Source organism: Aquarana catesbeiana, linkage group LG03, assembly GCF_042186555.1.
Source record: "Aquarana catesbeiana isolate 2022-GZ linkage group LG03, ASM4218655v1, whole genome shotgun sequence".
NCBI classification, from domain to species: Eukaryota; Metazoa; Chordata; class Amphibia; order Anura; family Ranidae; genus Aquarana; species Aquarana catesbeiana.
The window spans coordinates 566,279,317-566,307,130 of NC_133326.1; the positions used below are offsets into that span (position 1 = coordinate 566,279,317).

General features: G+C 43.0%; 1 protein-coding gene across 4 annotated transcripts in view; it reads right to left on the reverse strand.

Annotated features, from left to right (window-relative positions):
• DGKI (diacylglycerol kinase iota) overlaps positions 1 to 27,814 on the reverse strand; it is a 466,380-nt gene that overhangs the window by 349,785 nt on the left and 88,781 nt on the right. Inside the window, exon 1 of one of the 4 annotated variants that reach the window (XM_073621820.1) lies at positions 1,143 to 1,331. The exons of the other annotated variants lie outside the window; for them this stretch is intronic. Coding sequence (XP_073477921.1) covers positions 1,143 to 1,243 — 101 coding nt within the window. The 5' untranslated portion in view covers positions 1,244 to 1,331. Of the gene's footprint in view, positions 1 to 1,142; positions 1,332 to 27,814 lie in introns of those variants that run through there. 4 annotated transcript variants of the gene reach the window in all.

The window sequence follows — 27,814 nt, forward strand, 5'->3', positions numbered from 1 at the left end:
ACCGTGTATTGCAAATTTTCTCTCTAATTTCCAGTCTGGGGAAACCTTTGTCACCACCACAGTGAGTGAAAAATCTAACAGACTCCTGCATAGCCAGAAAAACCTGACAGGGGGGGTTAATCTTTCCTCATTTTACCATAACTGTAGAAAAAAAAAAGATTTAACTGAATATACACTATAGTGGAATTAAGCTCTTATTTTAAAAACATTGCTGGCAGGTAGGATTTTATTGCACAGGAGACATTGGGGTTGATTTCCTAAAGGCAAATAGAGTGTTACCTTTGCAAGTGCAGTTGCACTCTGCAAGGGAATTTGCTCCAGAGCTTAATAAATGAGGGAAGCGCTGCTGACTTCCATCACCCAATCAAGTGCAAGCAAAAATTCTGTTTTTTCAATTTTTCTTGCATGTGATTGGGCATTCATTGCAAAGCGAAGCTTCGCCTCTTTTACTAAGCTCTGGAGCAAATTCCCTTACAGAGTACAACTACACTTGCAAAGTGAACAGTCTATTTGCCTTTAGTACATCAACCCAATTGCATGTCTTATGTGCCTGTCAGCAATGTTTTTTAAAATGTATCCTGAGCTGCAAGGAAATGACATCAACCTAACCGGTCAATCAAGATGGGCGAAGATGACGAAACCGGAAGACTAAGCAAAGATGTGAGAGATGGTGATAGGGCACAGAGGGACATTGTGGTCATCGCAGTGCTGGAGGGGTCCCTTTGGTAGGGAAGTCTTTCATAATGTGTAACTATGCCATGTACTCTGTGTGAAAGCACTAAGCTCTGATACAGGAATTTATTCCGCTTAATACTAATATCCTAATAGACTAATATCTTAACAATCATCTCAACAAACTCCTGTAGTAGTTCTAGACAGATATATTTGCAGTAGGAAGATTTTTTATAAATAACTAAGATTAAAAATGGCCCATGTGGCCCCTAAAATAACAATGATGGTGTTTATTCAGTCCGTGAGAATTATTAATCCCGGGCCTAATGGTTATGTCATTCAGCCAGACAAACCCTGGATATTTCCTGAAAGTCTGAGGAACATCAGAGATGCTACAGCTTCCTTCTACAGCTCCATGGCAAGCCACTTTGTGGAAACCACTAGAGCAAAAAGATGTGAAATCAACTTACCAGTCATCCCAAGAGGAGCTGCTGCCAGAAAAACTTTGAGTAAGCTTTAAAGGGGAATTCCAGCATTTTTTTCTATAAACATTTTCCATGTTTTTATCCATTAATTGCCATGTGAAACAACCAAGTCACCAGATCAGAGAAGAGGAGAGTGCACTCCTAAATCACAAGCGAGTTTGTTTCCTTGTCTAACTGAAGCCAGCGTGTCAAAATACTCTCACCCTGACACAAAGCACAGCCGCACTATAAGTCCTGAAATCAGATCCTCCACAGCTGATGACACTGAAAGGCAGGCAGGCTGGGACAGAAGGAGCCAAGGATCCCTGGCATGAACTCCTCTTTTTCACCAGTTAGGATGAATTACATTTTATTTGGTTTTATAAGTAAGTAATTTTTCAATGGTCCTGGCAGCACGGATGTAATAGACTTATTTCACTATGATGGAGTTAAAGGTCAACTCCTAACAAAAAGTTTTATTTTGTTTTACATAAAGCAGGAAAGGGTTTAACCCCTGACAAACTAAATGCCTTTCAGGAGTTCCAAAAGGCCACCTTAAGTGACAATAAACTCTGGTTTACAAAATAAAAATTCTATTCAAGTATGTATTCTTAACTTCTTAAAGTGGAGGGCCACCCTAGAAAAAAAAATTGCATGAAAAATCCTAAAAAAAATTTTTTTTTAAATTTGAAAAAAAATTTTTTTTAAACTTACCTAAACCCTTGTTGCTAGGCAGTCTTCCTAATCTGCCTCTTCCTATTCCGCGGCGTGTTCTGCTCCTCGGTGAGCGGCCCCGTTGTCTTCTGGGAACTGTGTGTGTTCCCAGAACACCACGGGGTCTTTCACAGAGCGCCGCACCGCTCGCGCGTGCGCAGTAGGAAACTAGCAGTGAAGCCGCAAGGCTCCACTGCCTGTTTCCCTTACTTAGGATGGCGGTGCCAGGACCTGAGAGCCGAGGGACAGGTCAGCCTCGGGCGGCCGACATCGCGGGCACCCAGGACAGGTAAGTACTTATTTAAAGTCAGCAGCTACAGTGTTTGTAGCTGCTGACTTTTAATTTTTTTTTTCAGGGACGGAATGCCGCTTTAACTCATAAAGTACCTTCTTTTGCTCTAAACCAAATCTCGAAATTCCTTTTCTTTTTTTTTTTGCTCCTGTGATCTGACTTCCCGTTAGAGGGTGGCCAATTTTGTTCCCCATAGTCCCACAGCTGTATATAGGAACGTAGCCACCATCTCTGGTTCTCTCCCAAGATGGTCTAGGGACTAAAGCCTTGTACACGTGGGCCAAAAATTGTCTGAAATTGGTCAGTTCGGCAGGAACTGCCCCCCGTCAGAATACAATAGCTCAGCGGGGGAGATCACCTGCTGGGTTGCATGAAAAAAAACTTCTAGAGTGTACCCAGCTTAAAATGATTGTAAAGGAATTTTTGTTATAAAGGATAAAACATCTCTATACTTGCCTGCTCTGTGCAATAGAATTGCACAGAGCTGCATCGAACCTTCTCTTGTTGGGTCCCCTGCCATAGCTCCTGCCTCCTCCTATCTGTCCAGTGCCCGCTTCCCATGGGGGTGAGGAGGCAGGAGCTCCGGCAGGGAAACCGAAAAGAGGAGGTTTGGTGCACCTCTGTGCAATTAACACAGACCGCGGGGCTTGTCCCCAGCTCCCTCATCACTGGAGTTGATTGATAGGAGCGAGAGCTGCTATCAATCTGCCCAATGAGGAGGGAGACAGCAGCAAGAGCCACTGCTTTTGTGCACGTCACTGGTTGGATCGGGCTCAGGTAGGAATAAGGGGGGGGCTGGGGGGATCCTGCAGCAGAGAAGGTTTTTTACCTTCATGCATAGAATGCATGTAGGTAAAAATCTTGAGGCTTTAGAATCACTTTAAGGAATTTGTAGTGTGCACAGAGCAGTGCACATGACCCCAACTAATGTGCACTGCTCATTCCAAACAAACAGAAGTGAGGGAGGGAAAGGAAACATTTGGAAGCTCGAGGACTTTACAAGGAGGCAGAAATACACAGTAGGAAACCATTTAATGAAATATAGATTACAGGACCATTAAGTAATGAATATATATGTTAATTTTGGAGAATCAGGATATAGTTTAGTGACACTTACAACTACTTGAGATTTTTGGTATGTTCACTGTACAGCTCTTCCAACTGGTTCAGACAACTATTAAAGCAGAATTTAAAGAAATGAGCCCCCGTGGAGCTTTTAGCCATGTGCTATCATGCACAGCATATTAGCACATTATGGCAGACTTATCTTAGAAGTAGATCCCCTCCAGCAGTGCAGTGTCAGGGCTCTCAACAGTCATGCGCACTTCCATCCTCTCCCGGTCTTCTTTCTGAGTTTGGATTCTTTGGCTGTTTTCATGGCCGGGCTGGGCTGATGTCACTCATGTGCATGTGCAGAGGGAGGCACATCATCTCTACACAGATCCACGCCGTAAATGTACCCTGAGCTGTGCGAGTCAGTGCACGCAAACACTGACAGGCATGGAAAAACAGTTATGACAGAAGAGAACAATGGGGTTTCTCCTGTTATATAAATCCTACCTGTGACCAATTTTCAATTTTGTAGTTTAATTCCGCTTTAAGTCTAAACTCCAGCCTTTCCTTCAGTCTTACACAGTTGTTCAGGCTCCTCTCCCGTACTGAAATTGCTTTCTCTGACTTCAATACATGCAGTGAGCTTCTCTGATTTCACTGCACATTGTAAGCATCTTACAGTGTGCATTACAAGCTGCAGCAAGTCAGATATAGCCTTATTTTCTGGCTGGAGGATATCCAGCATAATCTAGCCCTTTCCTCCTCAACCTGACTGTCATTAGTCTGCCCTTTTCATTCAGTGGGTTTCAGTTGCTTTAATCCAAGAATTTACGCTAACTATATTTAACAACACATTTGATTACTTTAAAATAAATGTACAGACATTTCCCAAATTTACCCCCAAAGCTCCCCCTCTAGAGCAGGAGTGTCAAACCCAATATTATTGCAGGCCACATCAGAGTGCGAGGTTCAGGAGTGCGTTATATACAGAGTACAGAGTTCAGGATTAGGCTATGTATCGAAAGCCAGTGTTAATGTTGACATCAAAATTTGATTTCGTTTTAGTCATAGTCTATTGACTAAAATGCCATTTTAGTTTTAGTTGTATTTTGGTAGACTAAAATAATGTTAATTTTGGCGACAAAAATATTTTTATCGCCAAAATTAACACTCCTGAGTGCAGGGTTTAGGAGTGCATTACATACAGAGTGCAGAGTTCAGGGGTGTGCTATGTACAGAGTGAAGGGTTTAGGAGTTTGCTATGTACAGAGTGGTGGGTTTAGGGGTGCACTATGTACGGAGTGCAGGATTTAGGGCTGCTCTATGTACAGAGTGCAGGGTTTAGGGGTGCGCTAAGTACAGAGTGCAGGGTTCAAAAGTGCGGTATGTACAGAGTTATGAGGTGTGCTGTGTACAGAGTGTAGGGTTCACAGTGTGCAGCCCCCCCCCCCTCAAAGCTTACTCACATCTCTCTCTCCTACCTGGCCTGGCTCTAGTACCTCCGTGTGAAGGCAGCTCTGCCTGGCCTTGCTGGGAGATCGTTCCCATCTTTTAGATTCTGGATATCTGGCCCCACCGTGTCCCACCGTAAGTGTGTGCAGGGATTTGTTAGTTTCAGGAGCCGCTGAGAGCAAAGCTGTCCCTTGTAAACACAGAAGGCTTCTGTTTTTACAAGTGACAGTGGGGAGTGTGAAAAAAGGCTGAGAGTCAGAGGTGGCGTAATGGAGTTCCGCCACATTCCAATTGCAAAACTGAGTGTGAGAGCCATATCACAAGGCCTGGCGGGCCAGATTCGGATCACAGGCATTGTGTTTGACATATGTGCCTTATGCTGTGTACACACGATCGGACTTTTGGCGGACTGAATCATGTCGGACTTTTCGACAGACTTTTGACGGACTTTTCGACGGACTTCCGTCGAATCGGACTTGTCTACACACAATCACACCAAAATCCGACAGATTCGACCGTGATGACGTACAACTAGACTAGAATAAGGAAGTTCATAGCCATTAGCCAATAGCTGCCCTAGCATCGGTTTTCGTCCGTCGGACTAGCATACAGATGAACGGATTTTTCGACCGGACTCGAGTCCGTCGGAAAGATTTGAAACATGTTCTAAATCTAAAGTTCGTCACATTTTCGACAGAAAAGGTCCGCTGCAGGTCCGATGAAGCCCACACACGGTCGAATGGTCCGACGGATTAGTTCCGTTGGACAAGTTTGGACAAAAAGTCCGGCCGTGTGTACAGGGCATTAGAGTTGGGAACATGTCACAGCATTATATTTTCTTCACATTCCAATTGCAAAACTGAGTGTGAGGGCCACATCACAAGGCCTGACGGCCCAGATTCGGATCACAGACATTGTGTTTGACATATGTGCCTTAGAGTTGGGAACATGTGACAGCATTATGTTTTCTTTTATCCTGTTCCTGTAGGGAACAGCTTTTTTTACACCCTGTGATATTATCACTAGGCAGGGCTTTTTTTCTCAGAGAATAGGTACAGGAACTCAACCATGCCCGCCACACTCACATACCTGCCAAATGGCATCAAATAGTAGCTCTTCCCCCTGCATACAACCCCCTCCCTCCACTGCCCTCATTTTCTCCCCCCTCCTTGAAAGCTCCACCATCTGTCATATATCTTACCTTATATTAAGCTGAAACACCTATCCGGCTGTAGTACCTCCCAGCATACTATACTATACTACAGTTACTTGCAAGGGAGATAATGCAGTAGGAGCATCAACAACGGTCACCTGGGAAAAAATGGAGACCACAGAGGGTGTGGCCTACCACGCACCCTCTCCTGCCCATGACTGCACTGAACTCTGGGCACCTGTTCTTATCTCCCTTGTCCCTGTCTGGCACTTAGTGGGATCTGCGCAGGAGATCTGACCTGTGGGAGCTACTGGGAGATGAGCTATCACTTGTATTTGCAGAAGCTGGACTTCAGTGTTACCAAGTGATAGTGGTGAGCAGGGAGCAGAAGACCTGAGCCAGAGGTGGTGGAACTGAGTTCCCCCTAGTTCCTGCTGAAAAAAAGCCCTGTCACTAGGTGTGTAAAATTCTTGCAGGGGCATCGGTAGGAAGTGTAGTTCCTAGTGATACTGACAAGTCCTCAGAACTGCATCTCCCATGAGCCCCTTCCCTGCTTACAGTGTGGGCAGGCTCTTGGGATGGGACGTGATGGGCGGGCATAGGCATAGATCTGTAGTCCAGTTGAAGGGACCAAAAATACTACCAAAAATTTCAGTGTGGCAGAAGTGCTGGGTTGTCAGCCCAATCGGGGGGTTAGCATACTTGATTATTGGCAGATCAACAGGTATTTTTCTATACTTGCAGTATTTTAAAAGGGACAAAACATTGGAAAATTTGCAGAGATTGCATTTTTTTTGCCCTGACACATACACTAAATTAAAATACAACTGAATTAAAAAGTGTTTTTTAACTTGATCAGGGTTATGCATTCATGTGTTAATTGGTTGATTTAAAAGTTTCAATATCGTATTTTATACAAAAACATTGCTTTTTTAAGCTGTATTTCATCTTTAAATCACAGTTCTGTGGCTTATACACATTTATATAAAAAGAGAAATTAAACCCCACTGCACAGCTGTTTCCCGGTCATGGGACTGCAAAATAAGATTGCTCCCGCCAGAATTAAGGAACAAATGCATATATAATCATCATACACAACTGGCAAACATAATTTAGACAGTCATCGAGGGATTCAGCCTTGGGAATTTAATCTAGGCCAGTAACCATGTCGGTACCGCAGCCACGATAAACCGGAGCAGAGGAAATGCAAGCAGGTAATGTATAAACAGGAACATGGGAGATTTCACATAGTACATGCAAATGAATGTACAGAGGATACCCAAAACAGTTTGGAGGATGCAAATGTGACCCCCTCCTCTCCCTCCTTGTACAGGAAGTGTACCGGGGAACAGATAAAGAGGATCACTGAGCGCTAACCACGTATGAGATGTCTGTCACAACATGGCACTAATACCAAAAACAAGGGGGTTGATTTACTAAAACTGGAGAGTGCACAATCTGGGGCGGCTCTGCATAGAAACCAATCAGCTTCCAGTTTTTTTTTTTGTCAAAGCTTAATTGACCAAGCTGATGTTAGAAGCTGATTGGCTACCATGCACAGGTGCACCAGATTTTGCACTCTCTAGTTTTAGTAAATCAACCTCATTGTGTGATATCAGAAACCAGTTTTAAAAATAACTACAAACATTCCAAATTTGTCTGCCGTAACAAAATGAAACCCTTCTTGTTTTATGGTAAAGTTGAACTCCAGAATAAACAAATATTAACCTAAATACAGGAAACATTTGTACGCTTACTTGAAATAAGTGTGCTTTGTGTATTTCTTCCAGATCTGTACAGTTATCCAGTATGAAATTTTGCTTCTCTGCAGGATAATAAAGATAATAAAGACCGGTCATCTCTGTTCTCGCTCCTTATACAAGGTGACAGGTCTTGTCTCCGCCTTCTCCTGTAGTTACTGCAGGCAGCCTGTAGTGGGTGGTCCATTTCTCTGGCCTTCAGATTCAGGCTTCTTTATCCCTGTGAGTGGTAACATCATCACAGTGGTGTCCATTACCATACAGCTGTTGTTGGGCTTGGGGCTAATGTTGAATTCCCTTCTCCCAGGCCCCCCGAAAAAAGTAGATCCCACCCACCACCCAGAGAGGAGGAATGCCAATTTAGGTATTGGTGGTCATAATAGCTACAAAAGTAATATTTGGAGCTACATTTTTTTAATAAAAAGATTTCTTGCTACAAAGGGCTATTGCTTTTACATTCTTGGTGAAGTTTTAGTTGCTATACTTGCATTCTACTTTAAGCTCCTTCTATGTCACATCCCTATCCGAGTAAATTGTCCCTTTCCTGAGAAGCCCCACCCTCTCTAGTCACAGGTGTCACCACCTTCTGCTGCACAAATTTTTTTGTAAGATTTTGGATTCATTCAACTATTTTTTTTTTACCACAATCTGTTTGTAGAGCAGGCGTTGGTTAATTTTAACCATACCATTTCTTTAAAATTAGAAAGTCGAGACAAATCATTTGAAGTTCCCATGGCAACTTCAATTTTCTTATCAATCACATCAGAGAAAAGGAGAAAAAAATAGAAGGTTGATAGCAGAAAGAAAGCTACTGCTTACTACAGACTGGCAGGTAACATCGGGCCTTCTAGTTCCATAGCTGCCATGAACACACACATGTGAAACCACATATAGACCAAGAGGACATGTAACTGCCAATCTGTACAGAAGCTAGACAAGGTAAACTGACAGCAGCTAACATGCAAACTGTATGGACCGAACTCCTGTTTATTGCGTAGAAACTTTCCATACATCAGTATAGGGTACAAGGACCCTAAAAGGCAACACCACAGATGTAATGGGGTTGATTTACTAAAACTGGAGAGTACAAAATCTGGTGCAGCGGTGCAGTGCAGCCAATCGGCTTCTAGCTTCAGCTTGTTCAATTAAGCTTTGACCTGAAAGCTGATTGGTTTCAATGCAGAGTTGCACCAGAGTTTGCACTCTCCAGTTTTATTAAATCAACCCCATTGTGTTATCTGTTAGAGTTCCCTGGGAGCTCAGAACCCAGAAATGCACTATTATGCCAATTTTGACCGTGGGAATGGAAGTCAATCTCAAGTCCTCCACCTTTCCACCACTTGCTGAGGTCACAGTTTCTTACCAGGATTAGGATCAAATCTGGAGGGGAGAAGCTGAGGGAGGACAGGCCAAAGAAGCATCCCAGACACAGAAAGTGTTGTATGCTTCAGCTGTACAGGGTGTCCGTTTTTCCATTCCCAGTATGCGGTGAAGTATGAAAAGATAAACACAGAAAGACAAAATGATGATGGGGATGGGGGGGGTCCGGTGTTTAAAGCATTAGACCTGTTTCTAGGGGCATTCATTCACGTCAGAACTGCTTCTATCCCTCTACAAGTCAATAGAAATGCATAAGCAGCTTGAAGCAGTTTGATTACAAGGCAGAGCTGGAACAAGATCCTTTAGCAAAAGGTCAAGGTGCACCCTCCCCGTAAGCTGTGAGCTACCTCGGCAGCATAGGTTGCAGTTCATATCCTTTCACCACCCCCTCTGACCTCCTGCTTTAAAGTGGAATTAAAGCTGAAGTTTAGGTATGAATTTTATTAGAGAGTTACAGTGGCTGCACTTCATTGGACACCTTATGTTTTTTCAAATAACAGAAGGCATTCTCTGATTGAAGGAGGAAGAGAGAATGTCACAGTCTCCACCTCGTCTGATCAGAGAATGCTTTATATTTATTTATTTAAAAAATGCAAGGCATTCTGTGAATGGCAACAGTGCAGAGCAATGCCCTCCCTGTTCTATGTTTTTGGCCCAATTATGTGCTGCTGTCTATGTTTATATTGTAAAAACTAAAGAAAACTTGACTACATTTTTTTATAATGTTTTTTAAACATTTTTATTTATTTTTCATCTTCCTATCCAAGTTTAACTTGCTGTAATGGTGTATATATACAGTGGCCACTTCAAAAGGTCACTTCTAGCTGGAGCAATTGTCATGGTTGACATACTCCATTGTTGCACTTTTGTAAACAACATATAGTTCATGCCTTTTTTGATTTAATTAAAAAAAATATATATATATATATACTTGTGTACTCGGGATGAGTAGTGCCACATTTTTTCGTGTCCACTGCTGGTGGAATAGTGTCAACCTTCTGTGGGTCCTCTGTGGGTGGAACTCGACCCCGACAATTTTTTTTTTTTCTTTCTTTTTTTTTAATGAATTGGACTTTATTTACAGCATGAATTCATTTACGCAAATGAGTAACATGATACCCTTACTGCATGCAGTAAAGCTTAGTGAATTGACCCCAAAGATGCCTTTGGCTTCAGCATTAACAGGGTAAGCAGACCCAAAAATAAACTTTGAATCATAATTATGCTGGATTAAATGTTCAGTCAGCAAAGGTTTATATTTTTGAAGTTATGAAGTTCTGTGTTTTGATGGGGTGTGGATCCTGGGTTTACTTCTACTTTAAGTGCTCATGGCAGCCACTTTACTTCTACTTACCCCTATGCCCACTGCCCAGCTCTGTTAGAAGGAGATCAAATGCAGGTAGGAAGGAGGTCCACCGAGCCCTTACACTGCAATGACAGGCTGTTGGTAGCCACAGCTATCTGCACACAGCTGGTAATCCCAGCAGAAGGAATTACTAGATTTTAGGTGCTGGGATTCGCATTGTGGCAAAATGCCTGTGCAAATGAAGTCTAAGTGTGCCATAGAAAGATACCGTATCTCACAAAAGTGAGTACACCCCTCACATTTTTGTAAATATTTTATTATAGCTTTTCATGTGACAACACTGAAGAAATGACACTTTGCTACAATGTAAAGTAGTGAGTGTACAGCTTGTATAACATGTAAATTTGCTGTCCCCTCAAAATAACTCAACACACAGCCATTAATGTCTAAACTGCTGGCAACAAAAGTGAGTACATCCCTAAGTGAAAATGTCCAAATTAGGCCCAATTAGCCATTTTCCCTCCCCGGTGCCATGTGACTCGTTAGTGTTACAAGGTCTCGGGTGTGAATGGGGAGCAGGTGTGTTAAATTTGGTGTTATCGCTCTCACTCTCTCATACTGGTCATTCGAAGTTCAATATGGCACCTCATGGCAAAGAACTCTCTGAGGATCTGAAAAAAAGAATTGTTGCTCTACATAAAGAGGGCCTAGGCTAAAAGAAGATTACCAAGACTCTGAAACTGAGCTGCAGCACGGTGGCCAAGACCATACAGCAGTTTAACAGGACAGGTTTTACTCAGAACAGGCCTCTCTCGCCATAGATGACGAAAGAATTTGAGTGCACATGCTCAGCGTATATTCAGAGGTTGTCTTTGTGAAATAGACGTATAAGTGCTGCCAGCATTGCTACAGAGGTTGAAGGGGTGGGGGGTCAGCCTGTCAGTGCTACGACCATACGCTGCTCACTGCTTCAAATTGGTCTGCATGGCTGTCATCCCAGAAAGAAGCCTCTTCTAAAGATGATTCACTAGATAGCCCACAAACAGTTTGCTGAAGACAAGCAGACTAAGGACATGGATTACTGGAACCATGTCCTGTAATTTGATGAGACCAAGATAAACCTATTTGGTTCAGATGGTGTCAAGAGTGTGTGGCGGCAACCAGGTGATTAGTACAAAGACAAGTGTGTCTTTTCTACAGTCAAGCATGGTGGTGGGAGTGTCATGGTCTAGGGCTGCATTAGTGCTGCCGGCACTGGGGAGCTACAGTTCATTGAGGGAACCATAAATGCAAACATGCACTGTGACATACTGAAGAAGAGCATGATCCCCTTCCTTCGGAGACTGGCCCACAGGGCAGTATTCCAACATAATAACGACCCCAAACACACCTCCAAGACTACCACTGCCTTGCTAAAGAAGCTGAGGGTAAAGGTGATGGACTGGCCAAGCATGTCTCCAGAACCAAACCCTTTTGAGCATCTGTGGGGCATCCTCAAATGGAAGGTGGAGGAGCGCAAGGTTTCTAACATCCACCAGCTCCATGATGTCGTCATGTAGGAGTGGAAGAGGACTCCAGTGGCAACCTGTGAAGCTCTGGTGAACTCCATGCCCAAGAGAATTAAGGCAGTGCTGGAAAATAACTGTGGCCACGCAAAATGTTGACACTTTGGGCCCAATTTGAACATTTCCACTTAGGGGTGTACTCACTTTTGTTGCCAGCAGTTTAGACATTAATGGCTGTGTGTTGAGTTATTTTGAGGGGACAGCAAATTTACACTGTTATACAAGCTGTACACTCACTACTTTACATTGTAGCAAAGTGTCATTTCTTCAGTGTTGTCACATGAAAAGATATAATAAAATATTTACAAAAATGTGAGGGGTGTACTCACTTTTGTGAGATACTGTATATCCATATATCCAATACAATTTGTAAAAAAATTACAAACATTCATGGCTGTATATAAGTCCTTCTATGGCTTGTCAAGAAGTTGCTATGCGATTTTCATTTTACCATCAGCTACATTTGTACCGTATGCTCCTTACTTCTCTTTAGGTGTTTCACATAAATCTAGTTGTGTGTCGCAGTTCTGTTAACTGACTTAAATGTAATTTTAACAAAGAATCACCCCTTCAGCAAACTGTTGACGGATACGTGTCTTGTTTTAATATGTAGATTTGGGCCAAAGAAGTCAGGGCAGTTTAGCTTTCTGGCCAGAGGGGGGAGTAAGGAGTCATTAAATGTTATCGGTTACATCGACACAAGAATTTCAAGCAGCTCTCTATGCAGCCAATATCAACCAGTCAGCTCCTTGATTTTAAACTCTACTTTGAAAAAATATTTCATATTTTTAGAGGCTTTAATTCTGCAGACCTGTATCTCTGTCCTGCCCCATTTTTGTCTACTCAAGATCGTCATGATGCCTGAGATGCATGCCCTGAATTATCTGGCTTCACCCACCTAAGTAGCTTTCTAAGTTCTTCAGAGTAGCTATCACTGCAAGCCTAATTTCATCTTTCAGCTAGCATGCAACATCATAAAAAGAAACATTTGATTTCAGGTAAAGAATTGAAGAAAAAAAAAAAAAACATCATGGCTAGGGTGCTATTGAACAGCTTGACAAATATATTGTTTTATTTGTTTTTTGAACTCACTCTGTCACCATAATAAAAGATATATAAAAATGTCTACCTTTAAAAGAAGAAGGTTCATACGCACCGTTCCAGTGGGCAGCGCATTAACTTTTTGCTCATTTTCAGCACTGCTGTTATCCAACACTTTTAGTTGTGTCACTTAGCATGTCCCCTGCTGGGCACTGTGGTACCTCCCGCCAGCCACTACGCCACTTCTGTTTTCTGTAGTGGCGTAGCAGCTGGTGGGAGGAACCACAGCACCCAGCAGGGGACATGCACTCAAAACCCTCAGACCTGATGGACAACAGCAGCACCCCAAGATTTTCAAGTGAGCAAAGATGTGTATTTAACTCCATGTATTCTCTCAATGGCCAAGGGAAGAAGAAGGGGTGGGGCTGCAGCTGTCATGACCAGAGCAGGCTGGAAGTACAGTGGGAGCTGTGCTATCTGGCATAAAGAAAAGTAGAGTTTTTTAGCGAGCTACCGTGACATACATCTCAACAGAGGTAACATTTGTTTACACACCAGAAGATACAAAAACTATCTTTGGAGCGTAAAATACCAGGGTTGTGACAAGCAATGGGAAAGTCATAGGAAGTCACTTTGTCTCCTGCTGTGACACAACTGTTGAGGATTTATATTTGAACACTCTTGCCAAACCTGGCAGACATTCCCTTGTTGTGTTTTTTTGAAAATTACTAATGATTGGGTTGGCTTTTTCTCAGCTGATTACTATAGTCTTACCAGATAAGCTATTACCTGAGTGCTCCCTGCCTCCTCCATAGGCCACACATGAACATTTGTGCGTGCATATTTGTAGAACAGGCATTTATACCTATGCATGAGTATGTGGAATTTACTGTTTCTGATTTAGAAAGGGAGGTTGCAGAAAGTTCAATAATGAACTCCAACACAGCAAAAAAACTTTCAATGAAATATATTCCTCAGAAGCCACAAAGAACAGGCCTGGAGCAAAGGGAACCTGGGTGCAGGGCTCACATGACTGGGGGGTCGCTGGGTAGGTTGCACCGGTCAGCTCCTGCTAATGTGCAGGTTAAGGGGTTAAGGGGTGGGGGTGGCTTTCACTGGGCAATGGTAGGGTTGCGGCCATGGTAGTGATTATTCCCGGGGAGCGGGGTCAGCAGGAAACATCACAGAAAGTTTTTCTTTCCCTTCCTCCCTCCCTTCCTCCCTCCCATCTTTTAAGCTGTGTGGTTTGTTTAATGGTATGTTTTTATTGTCTAGGTTGCTGGATGCAGGGGTCTCGGATTTGTGAAGGTCGGAATGGTGGAAGGTATATAGTATATGGCATGGAACGGGTTGGGCCTATCTCGGCATGGGTACCTTCCCTATCATGGAAATAATGGGCTATCGATCATCGGGCTGCATTGGGCAAGAAGTTGGCAATAGTTCGTCCCTGAGCTGGTGACACTCGGCTTGGAACAGTGCATGCGCAGTTCTGGTCCAGAGCCCGCCGAGACCAGCCCGAGTGCCTGCTACAGTGTGTTCGGGCATGGCCAGAGGGGGGCAGGTCTGGCAGAGGCAGTGCCTGAGTGTGTCGTGTGATGTCATGTGCAAGGGAGACCAGCGGAGTGGGCGGAGCCTCGTGTGCGGGTCTGGAACATGAGCAAGGCAAGCCAGGAGCGGGACTGTCAGTGCTGTTTGGAATAGAGTGAACTGAAGGGACCACCTGGCATGGAGGGAAACTGTCACTGTGACTCAGAAGGGGACATGTCGTGTCGATGAGGTGACGTCATCATCTATGCTACTGCACACTGCTGTCAACGTCTCTGTGAGAGTCAATTTCATGTGTGTGGGCCTGCCCATTCCCATTTCTTCTGCACATTAGCACTTTAAATGAATTCATTGTTACATATATTTTAATACATTTTTTTCATTTCAATTTATTTATGGTACACATTAGCACTTTCATACATAGTGCTTGCTTGAGTCATATTGTACAAGGTATTTTTGAGCACTGTAATTTATTAAGCACTGCACTTTTCTGTCCCATTCTAATTTCTTGCCCTCCTGAGTCCTGTGCCTGAATGACTTTTTTACTATATCGAAAATAAAATAAGAAAATATGTTTTTTGCCTTAAAGTGGTTCTAAAACCTTAAAGTGGTTGTTAAGCCACTACAATAAACACATACAATCCCCTCTGTAAAATAACATTATGTGCCCCAGTGTCTGCGTTATATAAAAAAGCTGCCAATCTGTACCTTATATCAGAGTGTCTCTCTGCACTCTCCTCTTCCTGGCTGACATAGCAGGTGGGGCCAAGAACTCCCGCTGACATCAGCCGGGGAGGAGGGGAGGAGAGAGCCGAGGAGTCACATGAGCGCTGGGAGATGCTCTGATATAAGGTACAGATCGGCAGCTTTTTTATATAACACAGACACTGGGGCACATAATGTTATTTTACAGAGGGGATTGTATGTTTTTATTGAAGTTATGATAGCAGCAGGAGGGGAGAGCTGGGGAGTGTACAAAGCTGACAGGCGGGGAGGGGAGGGGGTGAGGACGGGGGGAGAGCAGAGAGGATAGCTGCGGATGATGGAGGCATGTAAACTTACCATGGTGTCAGGCCTCAGCAGCCATGATAAACCGGGGTCAGTTTACAGGGGGGAGGGCATAGCCAGGCAGGATCAGCCAGGTTTTATAGGTAAGAGAAGGGGCCAAATTACACAGCACAAGCACTGTGCTATTATACATACTTTAAGGGAACAGGATCAGTTTTTTTTTTTTTTTTTAGGGTAACAAACACTTAAAGGTTTTTCACCTTAATGCATCTGTGCATTAGGGAAAAAACCTTCTGAGCTGCCCCCCAGACACCCCACTTTTTCTTATTTGAGCCCATCCAATCTATTGATGTGTATGAGCGCAGCAGCTCCCACCACTGTCTCTCGCCTCTTTGGACAGATTGATAGCAGCGGGAGCAATTGGCCCCCGCTGCTGTCAATCAAATCTGGTGACATGAAAGCGGGGGGGTGGGGCCGAGTCCCGCTGTCTGTGTCAATCGACGCAGCAGTGGGACCCAGGAGCGAGCATGCACGGGTGCCCCCAGGGAAAGTGGCTTCCCCTGGTGGAACCCGTTAAAAAGGAGTGGCCTGGAGCACCGGCAGGGGATCCCAGAAGAAGAGGATCGGGGCTGCTCTGTGAAAAACCATTGCTCATACAGAGCAGGTAAGTATAGGCATGTTTGTTATCTTTAAAAAAAACAAAAACAAAGCTTTATAACCACTTTAATATCCACCTGAAATCACATTGCTAATTGCATATTATACTTGTTTTTAGCCTAAATACTAAAATGTGCATTTAACTGCTTGCCGACCAGCCGCCGCAACATGGTTCGGCTGCGCGAACCGCGGTCATGTTACGTTGGTTCCCTTTTTGTCCACCTGTTCGCCCATGGAGCCGATGCGAGTGCTCGGTGGTCGCGATCACCGCCGGGCTCCCGCGATCGCTCGGAGCACGCGGAGAACCGGGATCTGTGTGTGTAAACACACAGTTTCCGGTTCTCTGAGGGGAGAAGTGACAGATCGTCAGTTCATACAGAGTATGAACAGTGATCTATCTTTTCCCCAACACAGTCCCCTCCCCCTTCAATTAAAACACACTAGGGAACACATTAACCCCTTGATCGCCCCCTAGTGTTAACCCCTTCCCTGCCAGTGACATTTTTCAGTAATCAATGCATTTTTATAGCACTGATCGCTGTATAAATGCCAATGGTCCCAAAAATGTGTCAAAATTGTCCGACGTGTCCGCCATAATGTCGCAGTCATGATAAAAATCGCAAGATAGTAAAAAAAAAATTATAATAAAAATGCCATAAAACTATCCCCTATTTTGTAGACGCTATAACTTTTGTGCAAACCAATCAATATATGCTTATTGCGATTTTTTTAACCTATATGTAGAAGAATACATATCGACCTAAACTGAGGAAAAAAATTGTGTTTTTTTTATATATTTTTGGGGGATATTTATTATAGTAAAAAATAATGCGTTTTTTTCAAAATTGTCACTCTTTTTTTTGTTTATAGCGTAAAAAAAATAAAAACCACAGAGGTGATCAAATACCACCAAAAGAAAGCTTTATTTGTGGGAAAAAAAGGATGTCAATTTTGTTTGGGTGCAACGTCGCACGACCGCGCAATTGTCAGTTAAAGCGACGCAGTGCCAAATCGCAAAAAGTGCTCTGGTCAGGAAGGGGGTAAAATCTTCCGGGGCTGAAGCGGTTAAAACTGTAAATTTGAAATGCCAGTAAAAACTTGGCTTTGCCAGTAAATTTTGGGTGTTGTGTCAGTAAATTTCAGTCTGTTGGTTGGCAACACTGCACACATCTGGAAGAAATACACAAAGTAAGATTCAAGACGGATACACTTTTCTTGTACAGCATATTTATACAATATTTGCTTATCCTTGAGTTCAGCTCTAAAGAGTATGTCAGGTTATTATTGCTATATCTGTCCTTTTTAGGCCTCTTAGGTCTGTGCTTGGGGACATGCACCTGCACCTACATGGATGTCAGATTGGGAGCAGCGGCTGTGTTTCTGCAGCCACAGCATCCCAGTAGATATGGGACTGCCTGCACACAGATGCACACAGATGCATGGAACACCTGTGCATCTTGTGCAGGCAAACATGGCCCTTCGCACAGATGTTCGGTTTAGTATGCTCACGTGATCCTTTCATTGCCTGCCAAGATCACAGGGGTGTGTGTTCTATTTAGGGAGATTTCTCTTCATTTCCTGCCAAAATGACTGGTGTCACCGGGACAGGAACTCAGGACAAGTCTCTTTAATGGGAGTCACAAACAGTAACAAAAACCTGATAGAAATACTAACCTTTCGCTTTATTCAACAAAAAATTTAAAAAAATTGGACAGCAGGTGGGCTTGGAGTTTGCAAGTGAATGAAGTCATTTATAAAACGAGTTGTCATAGTTCCAGATGGCTTCACGCATTCCCAGCATGCACCTCTCTCTCCAAATCCAGCTCCACAGAGCTCCTGTTTCATCAGCATTACCATCATGGATAATTGATAGCGAGTGGAAGCAGCCGCTAAGAAAAGAATTACAAGGTGCTGTGACACACACAAACAGCTATAAATAGTTTCTGCCACACAGTCTGTGTTTGTCAATGTTCGATGAGGCAAAGAAGAAAAGCAATTATGTCCAGGGCCTTTCCATCACCTTCCTTCCCCCACCCAGTGTCACAGCTCCTCCCTGTCAAAAAATGCTGCCTGGCTCTGAGCTGGTCCCTTACTGTAACTCAGGGGGCTAGTTATAAAAAAAATTTGCTTTGTGAATGTCTCAGCATTCACACAAAAGTCACGAAAAATACTTGTAATGTTTGTAATATGTGAAAAAATGTCAGTGTCTGTCAGTTGGCATTTGCAGGGAGACTTTAACATTCCTTAAAGCGGAGTTCCACCCAAAAGTGGAACTTCCGCTCATTTGTCTCCTTCCCCTGTCTTTGACAGGTATCCTGTTGCCACTTCCGGGAGTCTCAGCCACGGCCGTTGACGTCACCACTCGGCTCCCTCCTCCTTCTCCCGCCGCTGGGCTAGAAGAAGAGAGGAGTGGAGTCTTGCGCATGCGCAGTAGGGTTCCTGGCGTGAAGCCGTAAGGCTACACTGCCGGGTTCCCTTACACACAATGGCAGCACCTGACACCCCTCCAGGACAGGTAAGTGTCCTATTTTTAAAAGTCAGCAGCTGCAGTATGTGTAGCTGCTGGCTTTTAATTTTTGCAGCGGTGGGCGGGCCTCCGCTTTAAATAAGAACTTCAGTCCCCTCACTCATGGCTCCTCCACCAGCATTTTTGATTATCCTTCGGGACCTGGCAGGGCCCTGCAGCACATCTACGCATTTGTGCTGAAATTTACGGGCATGCACAGACAAAGCAGAGGTTCCAGACTTCACTGACCGCAGCGTCCTTGCATATGTGTGCAGATGTGCCAAAGGTCTCTTTTGGGTCCCAAAGCTGGGCAGAGTCCTACAGCACATCTACGCACATGAGAGAATTTGCTAACCCTGCCTTGGTGCAAAAAGGAAGAAGTGTGGCCTTGCAGCACAAAAAATAAAAAAGCACTTAAAAAAATATCCAATTGTGGGAAAAGAAGCGGGTTGAAGCCAAGGGCACACACGTTATATTTTGGGTGAAGGTCCATATACAAGTCTGTTTATATTGGGCCACCCAGAGAGCTATCACAGATTCGCTGGACAAAAACTTAACAGCCACAAATGTCAAGAAACTGACATCTATTCTGTTCAGCTCCAATTTCAAACAGGTCTGTGTGAAAGAGTCCTAAGGGATAAACCGAGCGTACCTGGGTTTGGTTCGAGGTAGGTTCAGTAAACATTACAGAAGTTCAAGTGCCAAATCAGAACCCTATTGAAGTTAAAGTGGTGTTCCAGCCGAAATGATACTTTTTAAATAAAAATACACCTTTAATACACAAGCTTAATGTATTCTAGTAAAGTTAGTCTGTAAACTAAGGTCTGTTTTGTTAGTTTATAGCGGTAGTTTGTTATTTTATAAACTTACAGCAGGCCGTGGCCATCTTAAGTGTGGGCATCTGAAGCCAGACAGTATTTCTTCCTGGATCTCATCCTTGCAGATCTCGCACATGCTCAGTGCAGCACAAGCAGTGTAATAGGTTTCAGGTCAGGTTTCCATAGCAACGGCAGTTTCAGAGGAAGTTGCTGCCCGTTCCCAGAAGGCATTGCAAACAGGAAATGATGCGATGGGCCGCGGCCAAGGAGGAGGAAGTGAAAAATGAATACAGCAGATATACAGTAGGTGCTGAGAAAAAAAAATTAAAAATATCCAATTTGTTTACAGTGCACAGTTTAGTGAGGGATGCTGAAGAGTTGGGTGGAACTCCACTTTAATGGGAGCTGAATGTTAAAAATCAGTTCTGGTCATTATCTAGGCTAATAGGCATTATTATGGGAGACATGTTCTGAAGCAGCAAAATTGTTTTTAAATTCAGATTTGGCGGGGAGCAACAATTTTAATAATGCTTAAAGTTAAACATATGAATTTGAATGGGAGACCCCATGCAAAAGTCAAGAAAAAAAAGTGTGGGGCCCCCCAAAAATTCATACCAGACTCTTATTTAAGCATACAGCCTGGCAAACTAGGAAAGTGGAGGTTGAGTGTGCGCCCCCCCCCCCCCCCCCCTTTTTCTCCTGAACTATACCAAAGCACATGTTCTTAACATGAGGCGTACCTACTCCTACTCTTTCACACAAAAAAAAGTAAGTAGTAAATAAAAATACGCATACATTTTTTTTTTTACAAACCCTTTACCACAGCCTCTCATCAGCCCTGCAAGTAGGCTTTAATTACCAGGGGGTGGCGCAGCTTCTGTATTATGTGATGGTTGTGATTGGCCCCCACAGCATTCATACAATTGGGTCCCCATCCCACTGGCTCCAGATCAGAAGCCTTGACCGAGAAGGGTCGGAGGCAGCTTATTCAGTGTGCTGAGAGTGTGCCGTAAGTGTAAGTGCACTCTCATCACACAATCTCATACTGCTGTGGACACATATGTGCAGTTTCTGGGTGTTAAAACCCACCTTGCTTGCCGCCACATATGTGGGTTATGCGGTCGGCAAAAGGTGAAGTTAAAAAAAAAGTCTCAAGATGTAAATCCAAAGTCAGCCACATCCTGTAGTGATGCAGATACAAGTCAATCATGATAACAATGCCTGCGTGTTTGTACATTGGACTTTTGTCCGACAGACTTGTGTACACACGCTCGGAAAATACAACAACAGACATTTGTCCGCGTAAAATTTTAAAACCTGCGATCCAACATTTGTCCACGGAAAATCTGACAATTGTCCGATGGAGTATACACACGGTCCGATTTTCCGCCAACAGCCTGTCATCACACATTTCCCGCCGGAAAATCCGATCATGTGTACAAGGCTTAAGAAGTAGAAAAAAAATATCTGTTTCTATTTAACCCCCTATTAGTCCTAATTTACCCAAATCATACCTAATTAACCCAATGCCCCCCTTCTCTCGTCAACTATTATTTTTCTACTTTTTTTTTCTTTGCTTCTAATTTATTAAGCATTAGGATTTAAACTTATTTAGCATTAAATTTTTTGTTCATTAATTTTTTCGTGTCACACTAAAAAAAAGCACAAAGTTAAAAAACAATTGACTTGTAAATAACTGTAGTGCTTTGTATCAAAATGATCATTTTAGTGACATTTTAAACATGACAAATTACAGAAATAAAATTAATACTTCTTATCTCCAGTAAGGGCTCTTTCACACAGGGCGGATCAGTGATGATCCGCCCCGTGAACACCCGCTTGCTCAGCGGGGATCGCTCCGCCGATCCCCGCTGAGCAGAAAGATGACAGGTCCATCGCTGCACACTGTGCAGCTACGGACCTGTCAGAGCGCCGCTCTCCCCTATGGGGGATCGGATGATGACGGACCGTAGTGTCCGTCGTCACCCGATCCGATCCGAAAACGGATGGAAAAGTAGGTTTTCCTCCGTTACACTTTTCGGATCGGAGCGGGTCGGATGTCAGCGGACATCCAACGCTTCATAGGGATACATGTATGTCCGTTTTTCATCCGAAAACGGAAGGATGAAAAACGGACATACGGATCCCTCGTGTGAAAGAGGCCTAACACTATTTTTTTTAAACTAACACTTATTAAAAAAGAAATAATTGTGTTCTTTTAGTTGTGTTGCTGTGGAAGGAGTGCCAAAAGGCTGATGCCCTGTAAAATGTACAGTAAGTACTTATGCTAGTTACATCTAACAATTCATTTTATTATTTTTCATGAATAAATGCATTCATTGATGTTCTCTATATCTGCATTGAGTTCAGCATTAAAGTGGATGTAAACCCGAATTTTTATTTATTTTTGTTATATATATATCATACTGTAGAGTATAAGATTTGCTATCATTTGAGCCCAGTCTTGCCTCACAGAGTTAATCCATCTCTGAGCAATCCTCTTTTATTGTTCAGTGAGACAATTCTTGACAAACAGAGAAAAACTTTGTCAAATCCTCCCCCTTGCTGTGAGTGACAGGTGATTTACATATCTCGTGCACTAGCCTAAGTAAGACACAGGCATTATTTTTTAATTCCCTCCCCACTCCTTTCTTCAGCAGCTCTGCAAGGATTGGGTGTTCCACACCTCAGCATGATTTGGCATGCTGAAGTCATGTGGTTACTTTCCTGTCTTTTCACTGGATGTTAGGGATCATAGCAGAAGTTCAGTGTTAGAAATACACAGGAGAAAATGCATATTGACAAGGGGAGTGTAGAGGGGGGCGGGGAGTCTAATGACATCACGACTCCACCCACCGAGCTCCAGACAACAGACCCACCCACGGAATATGCAGTTTTTCGGGTCTAATAACAGACAGAGGGGAGACATTTGACAGGTAAAGATACATGCAGGAGACATGTATATCCTTATAGATAACCACTATGGCAGTAGTTTAGAAAGGATGACATTGGGTTTACATCCACTTTAAAGTATATGTAAATCCAATCACTATAATCTCATGTAGTTTTTAAATTTAAAGTGGTTCTAAAGGCAAGACTTTTTCTTACTGTAATGCATTCCCTGCATTAAAGTAGAACTATAGACAAAACTTTTTTTCTCATTCTGGATAGAGCAAGGGAGGATAACCCCTGTCAGATTTTTTTTCACCATCTGTGTCCCATTTTTGAGATCTCTCTTGACTTCCTGTCCTATAGCCAAACAGGAAGTGAGAGAAAATCCCTGCAAATTAAGGGAATCCCTTGGGGACCCCAGGTCACCAGAACTAGTGTCCCCATCTATTACTTTTCTAGGGAGAACCCAAAATTTGGGATTTTCTTTACTTTCACTTTCAATGATAATGGTAAACAGGAAAAATAGAGAGAGTGGAACTCCCTAATGGGGGTGCAGACAGCAGTAAAACCTGACAGGGGTTCTAATCCCTCTCCACTCAAAACTATAAAAAAATTGCCTTTAGTTATACTTTAAGGTAAAAAATGTCCCAGTAGTTGTATCGCCCCCTCACTTCCCTAAATACTTACCTGAGGGAGTGGGGGGTGGGTCTGAGCTGGTCTGTGTGTGTGTTTATGCACAAACACAGCTGGGCTCGGGAGTGAGCCAGCGGGTGTGCCACCATAAGACATTTTCTATGGTGGCGCCCAGAGAAGAGGAGGAGCTGAGAGTGCCTACAGGGGACTCCAGAAGAGGAGGCTCAGGGCTGCTCTATGCAATACCCCTGCACAGAGCCGGTAATAATAACATGTTTTTAAATCTGCAGATTTCACTAACATAATCTGTGATCCTTCATTGAAAGTCCCTTTTCTGTTACAGGTCAACAATGCTCTGTTCCTGTGACCCAGTAGCATTCCTGTATTGTCATCCAGTCACCTGGGCTATCAATGGGGACTACATGTGAATATTTTAACACATTATGCAGACATGATCCATTGTTATCACCATGAGGAAACCCACCCTGAGAAATGCTATGCAGTTCCCCTTAAGCTGGCCACACATTATACAATTTTTTTGCTCAATTTCCTTTAGATTTACCTTTAACTATGTAGTGCAAGAGCCTACCTGATTGCATGCAAATTGAACGTGTTTAGGTTTGACCTCATATTATATGGTTTTGGTAAATCTAAAGGAAAATTGAACCAGAAGATTGTATAATGTATGGCGAGCCTTAAGAGTCCCTGTTTACAGGAAGAGGCTGCAAAGAGCCTGCCAGAGATCAGCAGATCTGGGATGCAAAAAAAAAAAAAAGTTGAAAAAAAATATTTTATTTTAAAATATGCTTATGGCAATACAGTGCTGTAGCAGTTAGGGTTTACATCTACTTTAAAGTGGAAGTCCAGGCCAGAACTAAAATCCTATAGCCACCAACATTCTAACACTAACCTCTCTAGCCCTGAAAAGGAAAAAATTTAGATTTTACGAGCATAATCCGTTCCAGGACTTCAATGGGATGCAATACCGCATGCGGCCAGAGGCGGGGGGCACCGGAGAGCCTCGGAAACAGCCGAAAAAGCCCAAGGGACACTTCGGCAGACCTCGGCAAACCTCAGAAAGTCTCTGTTCACGATCCTTTCCGAGGTTTGCCGAGGTCAGCCGAACTGTCCTCGGGCCTTTCCGTGCATTTCCGAACGGCGTCGATCAGCGACTTTCGGCTCTGCTCGGTTCCGGCGCCCCCCACCTCAGGCCCAAAGCGGTACGGCACACCGCTTTTGGCCTGAATCCTGCTTAGGAATTTTAGAAATACAGTGCTCGGTTTGCGAAACGCTCGTTAACCGCGTTACTCGCAAACTGAGGTTCCACTGTACATACCTTTTCTGCAGGTGATCCGACCCGATCTCCAGCAGCGGAAGCTCTGGAGAGGACACGGCCGACAACGGCTGTGAAATGAATGGGAAGTGACATCAGCATAGAGTTACTATGGGGCTTCCGTTGACTGACGTGTCCTCTGCACCCGCCTCCACAGTGAAGCCACGGCTGACAGCTCAGAGTGGTATCAAAGCTTCCGCCGCTGGAGATCGGGTCGGATCACCTGCAGAAAAGGTATGTACTGTATACTGATTTTTTCTTTTTTGTGGGCTAGAGAGTGTTACAATGTTGGTGGCTATAGATGCAGGGATTTTAGTTTTAGCATTCCAATTTAAGATAAACATTACAATAACCACTTTAAAATATCCTGAAAATACTCTGCTCCCGGGCAGTGTGAGTAAGGTACACATCTATGGCTGCTGTCTGCAATCAAATTTGGTCTCAGCAAATGTACAAATTATTTTCCTTGCAGACTAGGTCATCTCCTTGGCTCCTAATTGCCAGTCTCAAGATTGTAACTCTGTGAAATCTCATTGACTTGATGGCTCTTGTAACAGGCCAATTTGGAAGGCAAAGAGAAAGGGAAAATGACATTTCCTCTTCGCTATATTTTTTTATGTTACAAGCTAGTTTCTGCACCTTGCAAAGCCACTTAGCATTGAGGGGTTTAGTGGGCAATTTTCCCAGCTATGCTTAAATAGCACAAAGAAGCCTGTAAAAGCCTAAGCTGAGAAAGGGAGGGAGAGAGTGATTTTGGGTTACTAGTTCTAGCAAACTTTTTTTCTTTTTTTAGATACACTGCTTATAAGGTTTCTTTTTTTTTTCTTTGTCGTAAAAGCAGCTTGTAGAGAGAATAAGGAGCAATGATATCAGTTGCATCCAGCCTTCTCTGCCTTGCAGCCTCGCAGCGGAAATCCAATTAAGGCCTTCATTAGACTGGGCACGCTCTTGGCTGCCGTCTCTTTCTCCCCCCGCCCGCCCTGCAGGGCCAGCGAGAAAGCATCAAAAGAACAACAGACATTAGGACATGGTGAATGAGGAACAGATTGGGAAGCCCTGCCGAACATGAAGACAGCTGGTCCAATGGAGCAAAGGAAAGTGTTTTTCTAGACCCGACCACCAGGAAATCGGGGCTCCTACACACAAGTGTGTTCTCTAAAGAGAATCTGTCCTTGGGAAAGGAGCAACCTGGACATGCAGGAGTTCTCTAATGTAATAAAAATATTTCTACCAAGTCTGTATCCTACAAATCATGTAACATCATGTTGATATCAGTAGATGCAGCCGCACTTATAGTGGAACTAAACTCTCTAAATCAACATTTACTATTCTTAATTCTTATGCTGCAAGCGTTAGTAAACAGATAGGCAAGGTATATTATATTTACATATTATAAACTTTTTTTTTTTACGTTTCATCAGTTGCTTCCTGGTTTCTAGCCTCGGCCAAAATGATGTCATACATTCCAGGAGTCTTCACTGGCATTTTTTTTCTTTCATCTGGAGGGCTTTTTAAGCTAAGCACATCCTCCTGCCTGCATGTCTGAGCTAAGGGCAGATGGATTCCAAGAAGTAACTGTTAAATGAATCATCTGCCCTTACTAAAGATGGCTGTACCTAGAAATGTTAGGAGGTGTTTTTCAAAGTGGTTTATCATATAAATAAAGCATTAAGGCATGGGTGGTTGAGTGAGTTTGCTTTGAGTGTTAAAAATTAATTGAACCGTGTTTTCAGTTTGTGGTGCTCAGTTCCTCTGTAACAATTATATTATTTTTTTCCTTTAGAATCACTTTCTGTGCAACACAGACAGAGAAGTTGAGAGTCCACAAGATTTCTGTCAGGATCACCAGGTATTTTCTGTGTAACCAATTTTCTCTTCAGTCTTGTGTAGTTGTACAGGCTGCTCTCCTGTAGTGAAATTGCTATAGTGAGGTCACCCAGTCAAATGTGTCTCTGGTGAAGGCTATGAGAAGTCATGCTGACACACATTGCACAGACATAATCCACTTTCATCACTATCAGGAAGCTGGCTGAGAATAATGATATGTAGCTGACGGTGGTGCATGAAGCCAGAATTGGCTGAAGGAGACAGGAGGAGATCAGCACTGGAACTGGAGAGAGTCCAGAGGAGGGCAACAAAACTAATAAAGGGACTGGAGGACATTAGTTATGAAGAAAGGTTATGAGCACTGAACTTATTCTCTCTGGAGAAGAGACGCTTGAGAGGGGATATGATTTCAATGTACAAATACAGCACTGGTGATCCCACAATAGGGATAAAACTTTTCCGCAAAAGGGAATTTAATAAGACAAGCGGCCATTCACTAAAATTTGAAGAAAAGAGGTTTAACCCTAAACTACGTAGAGGGTTCTTTACTGTAAGAGTGGCAAGGATGTGGATTTCCCTTCCACAGGCGGTGGTCTCAGCGGGGAGCATCGATAGTTTAAAAAAAGCACTTGAACGATCGCAACATACAGGGATATACAATGTAATACTGACATAAAATCACACATATAGGTTGGACTTGATGGACTTGTGTCTTTTTTCAACCTCGCCTACTATGTATCTATGTAACATGTAAAAAAAGTTGATCACGGTATTATATTAAAAAAATAAAAAGCCATTGTTATTGTTTATGCTTGGGCACAGTGCTTTATGAAACTAAATGTCATCCAGTTAGCTTTAATTTGTTTTCTACAATTTCATAAAACTAAATGTTTTCTCCAGTTAGAGAAAACAAACTCCGCGCTAAATGAAAAAGTGAAAAAAAAAAAAAATTTTTGAAAATTAATACATAGTGAGCTGCTCCCCAAATTGAGCAAATAATTGATCAAAATGTATGTAAGTGGATAGGGGGCGCTAATGTTTAGCAATGAAAAATACAAAAAAGAGTGATGCAACTAAATCTCTATGTAAAAAACTTATCACAGACAAAAACATAAATGGTGAAAAAATAAAAATATGAATAAAGAATTGTATCACACAATATCAAACGTGATAATAATAAAGTCCCAATAATTGAATAACTCAATAAGACAGTAGAACAAGAAAATCTTCCAAGATAGATTGATTCCTCAATATACACAAATGGAAAATCCTTCACCAAGAGTAAAAGTGCACCTTGCAGTGGTAGATAGATATCTGCTTACCAGATACCAATGACTCCTTTAATTAAAAAGAGAGTCATTATCGCTTGTGCAGGGTTGTACCTGCTCACATAGGACGCCTGGATGCTGGATGGTAATAGGCAAAGGACCCTTCTTGCCTAGGTACTCAGACATGGGATAGGTGAAAGACAATAAAATCTTCCATAGTGTAAAACAGTTTAATGAAATTGTAGAAAACAAATTAAAGCCAAATGGCTGCTTACAATAAAAAGTGCCTACCCAGCACTGGGGCTGCTCGCTCGTGTGCAGCAACCAGAGAAACCGGACGTAAGAGGAGATCACGTGACCATGTACTGCTCCGACGTACGTTTCGTATGAACGTCTTCAGGGATTTAGATCTATCTTATGAACAGGACAGTGCAGAAAAACTTAAACAAAAGTGAAAAAAAGGCCTCTTATAACT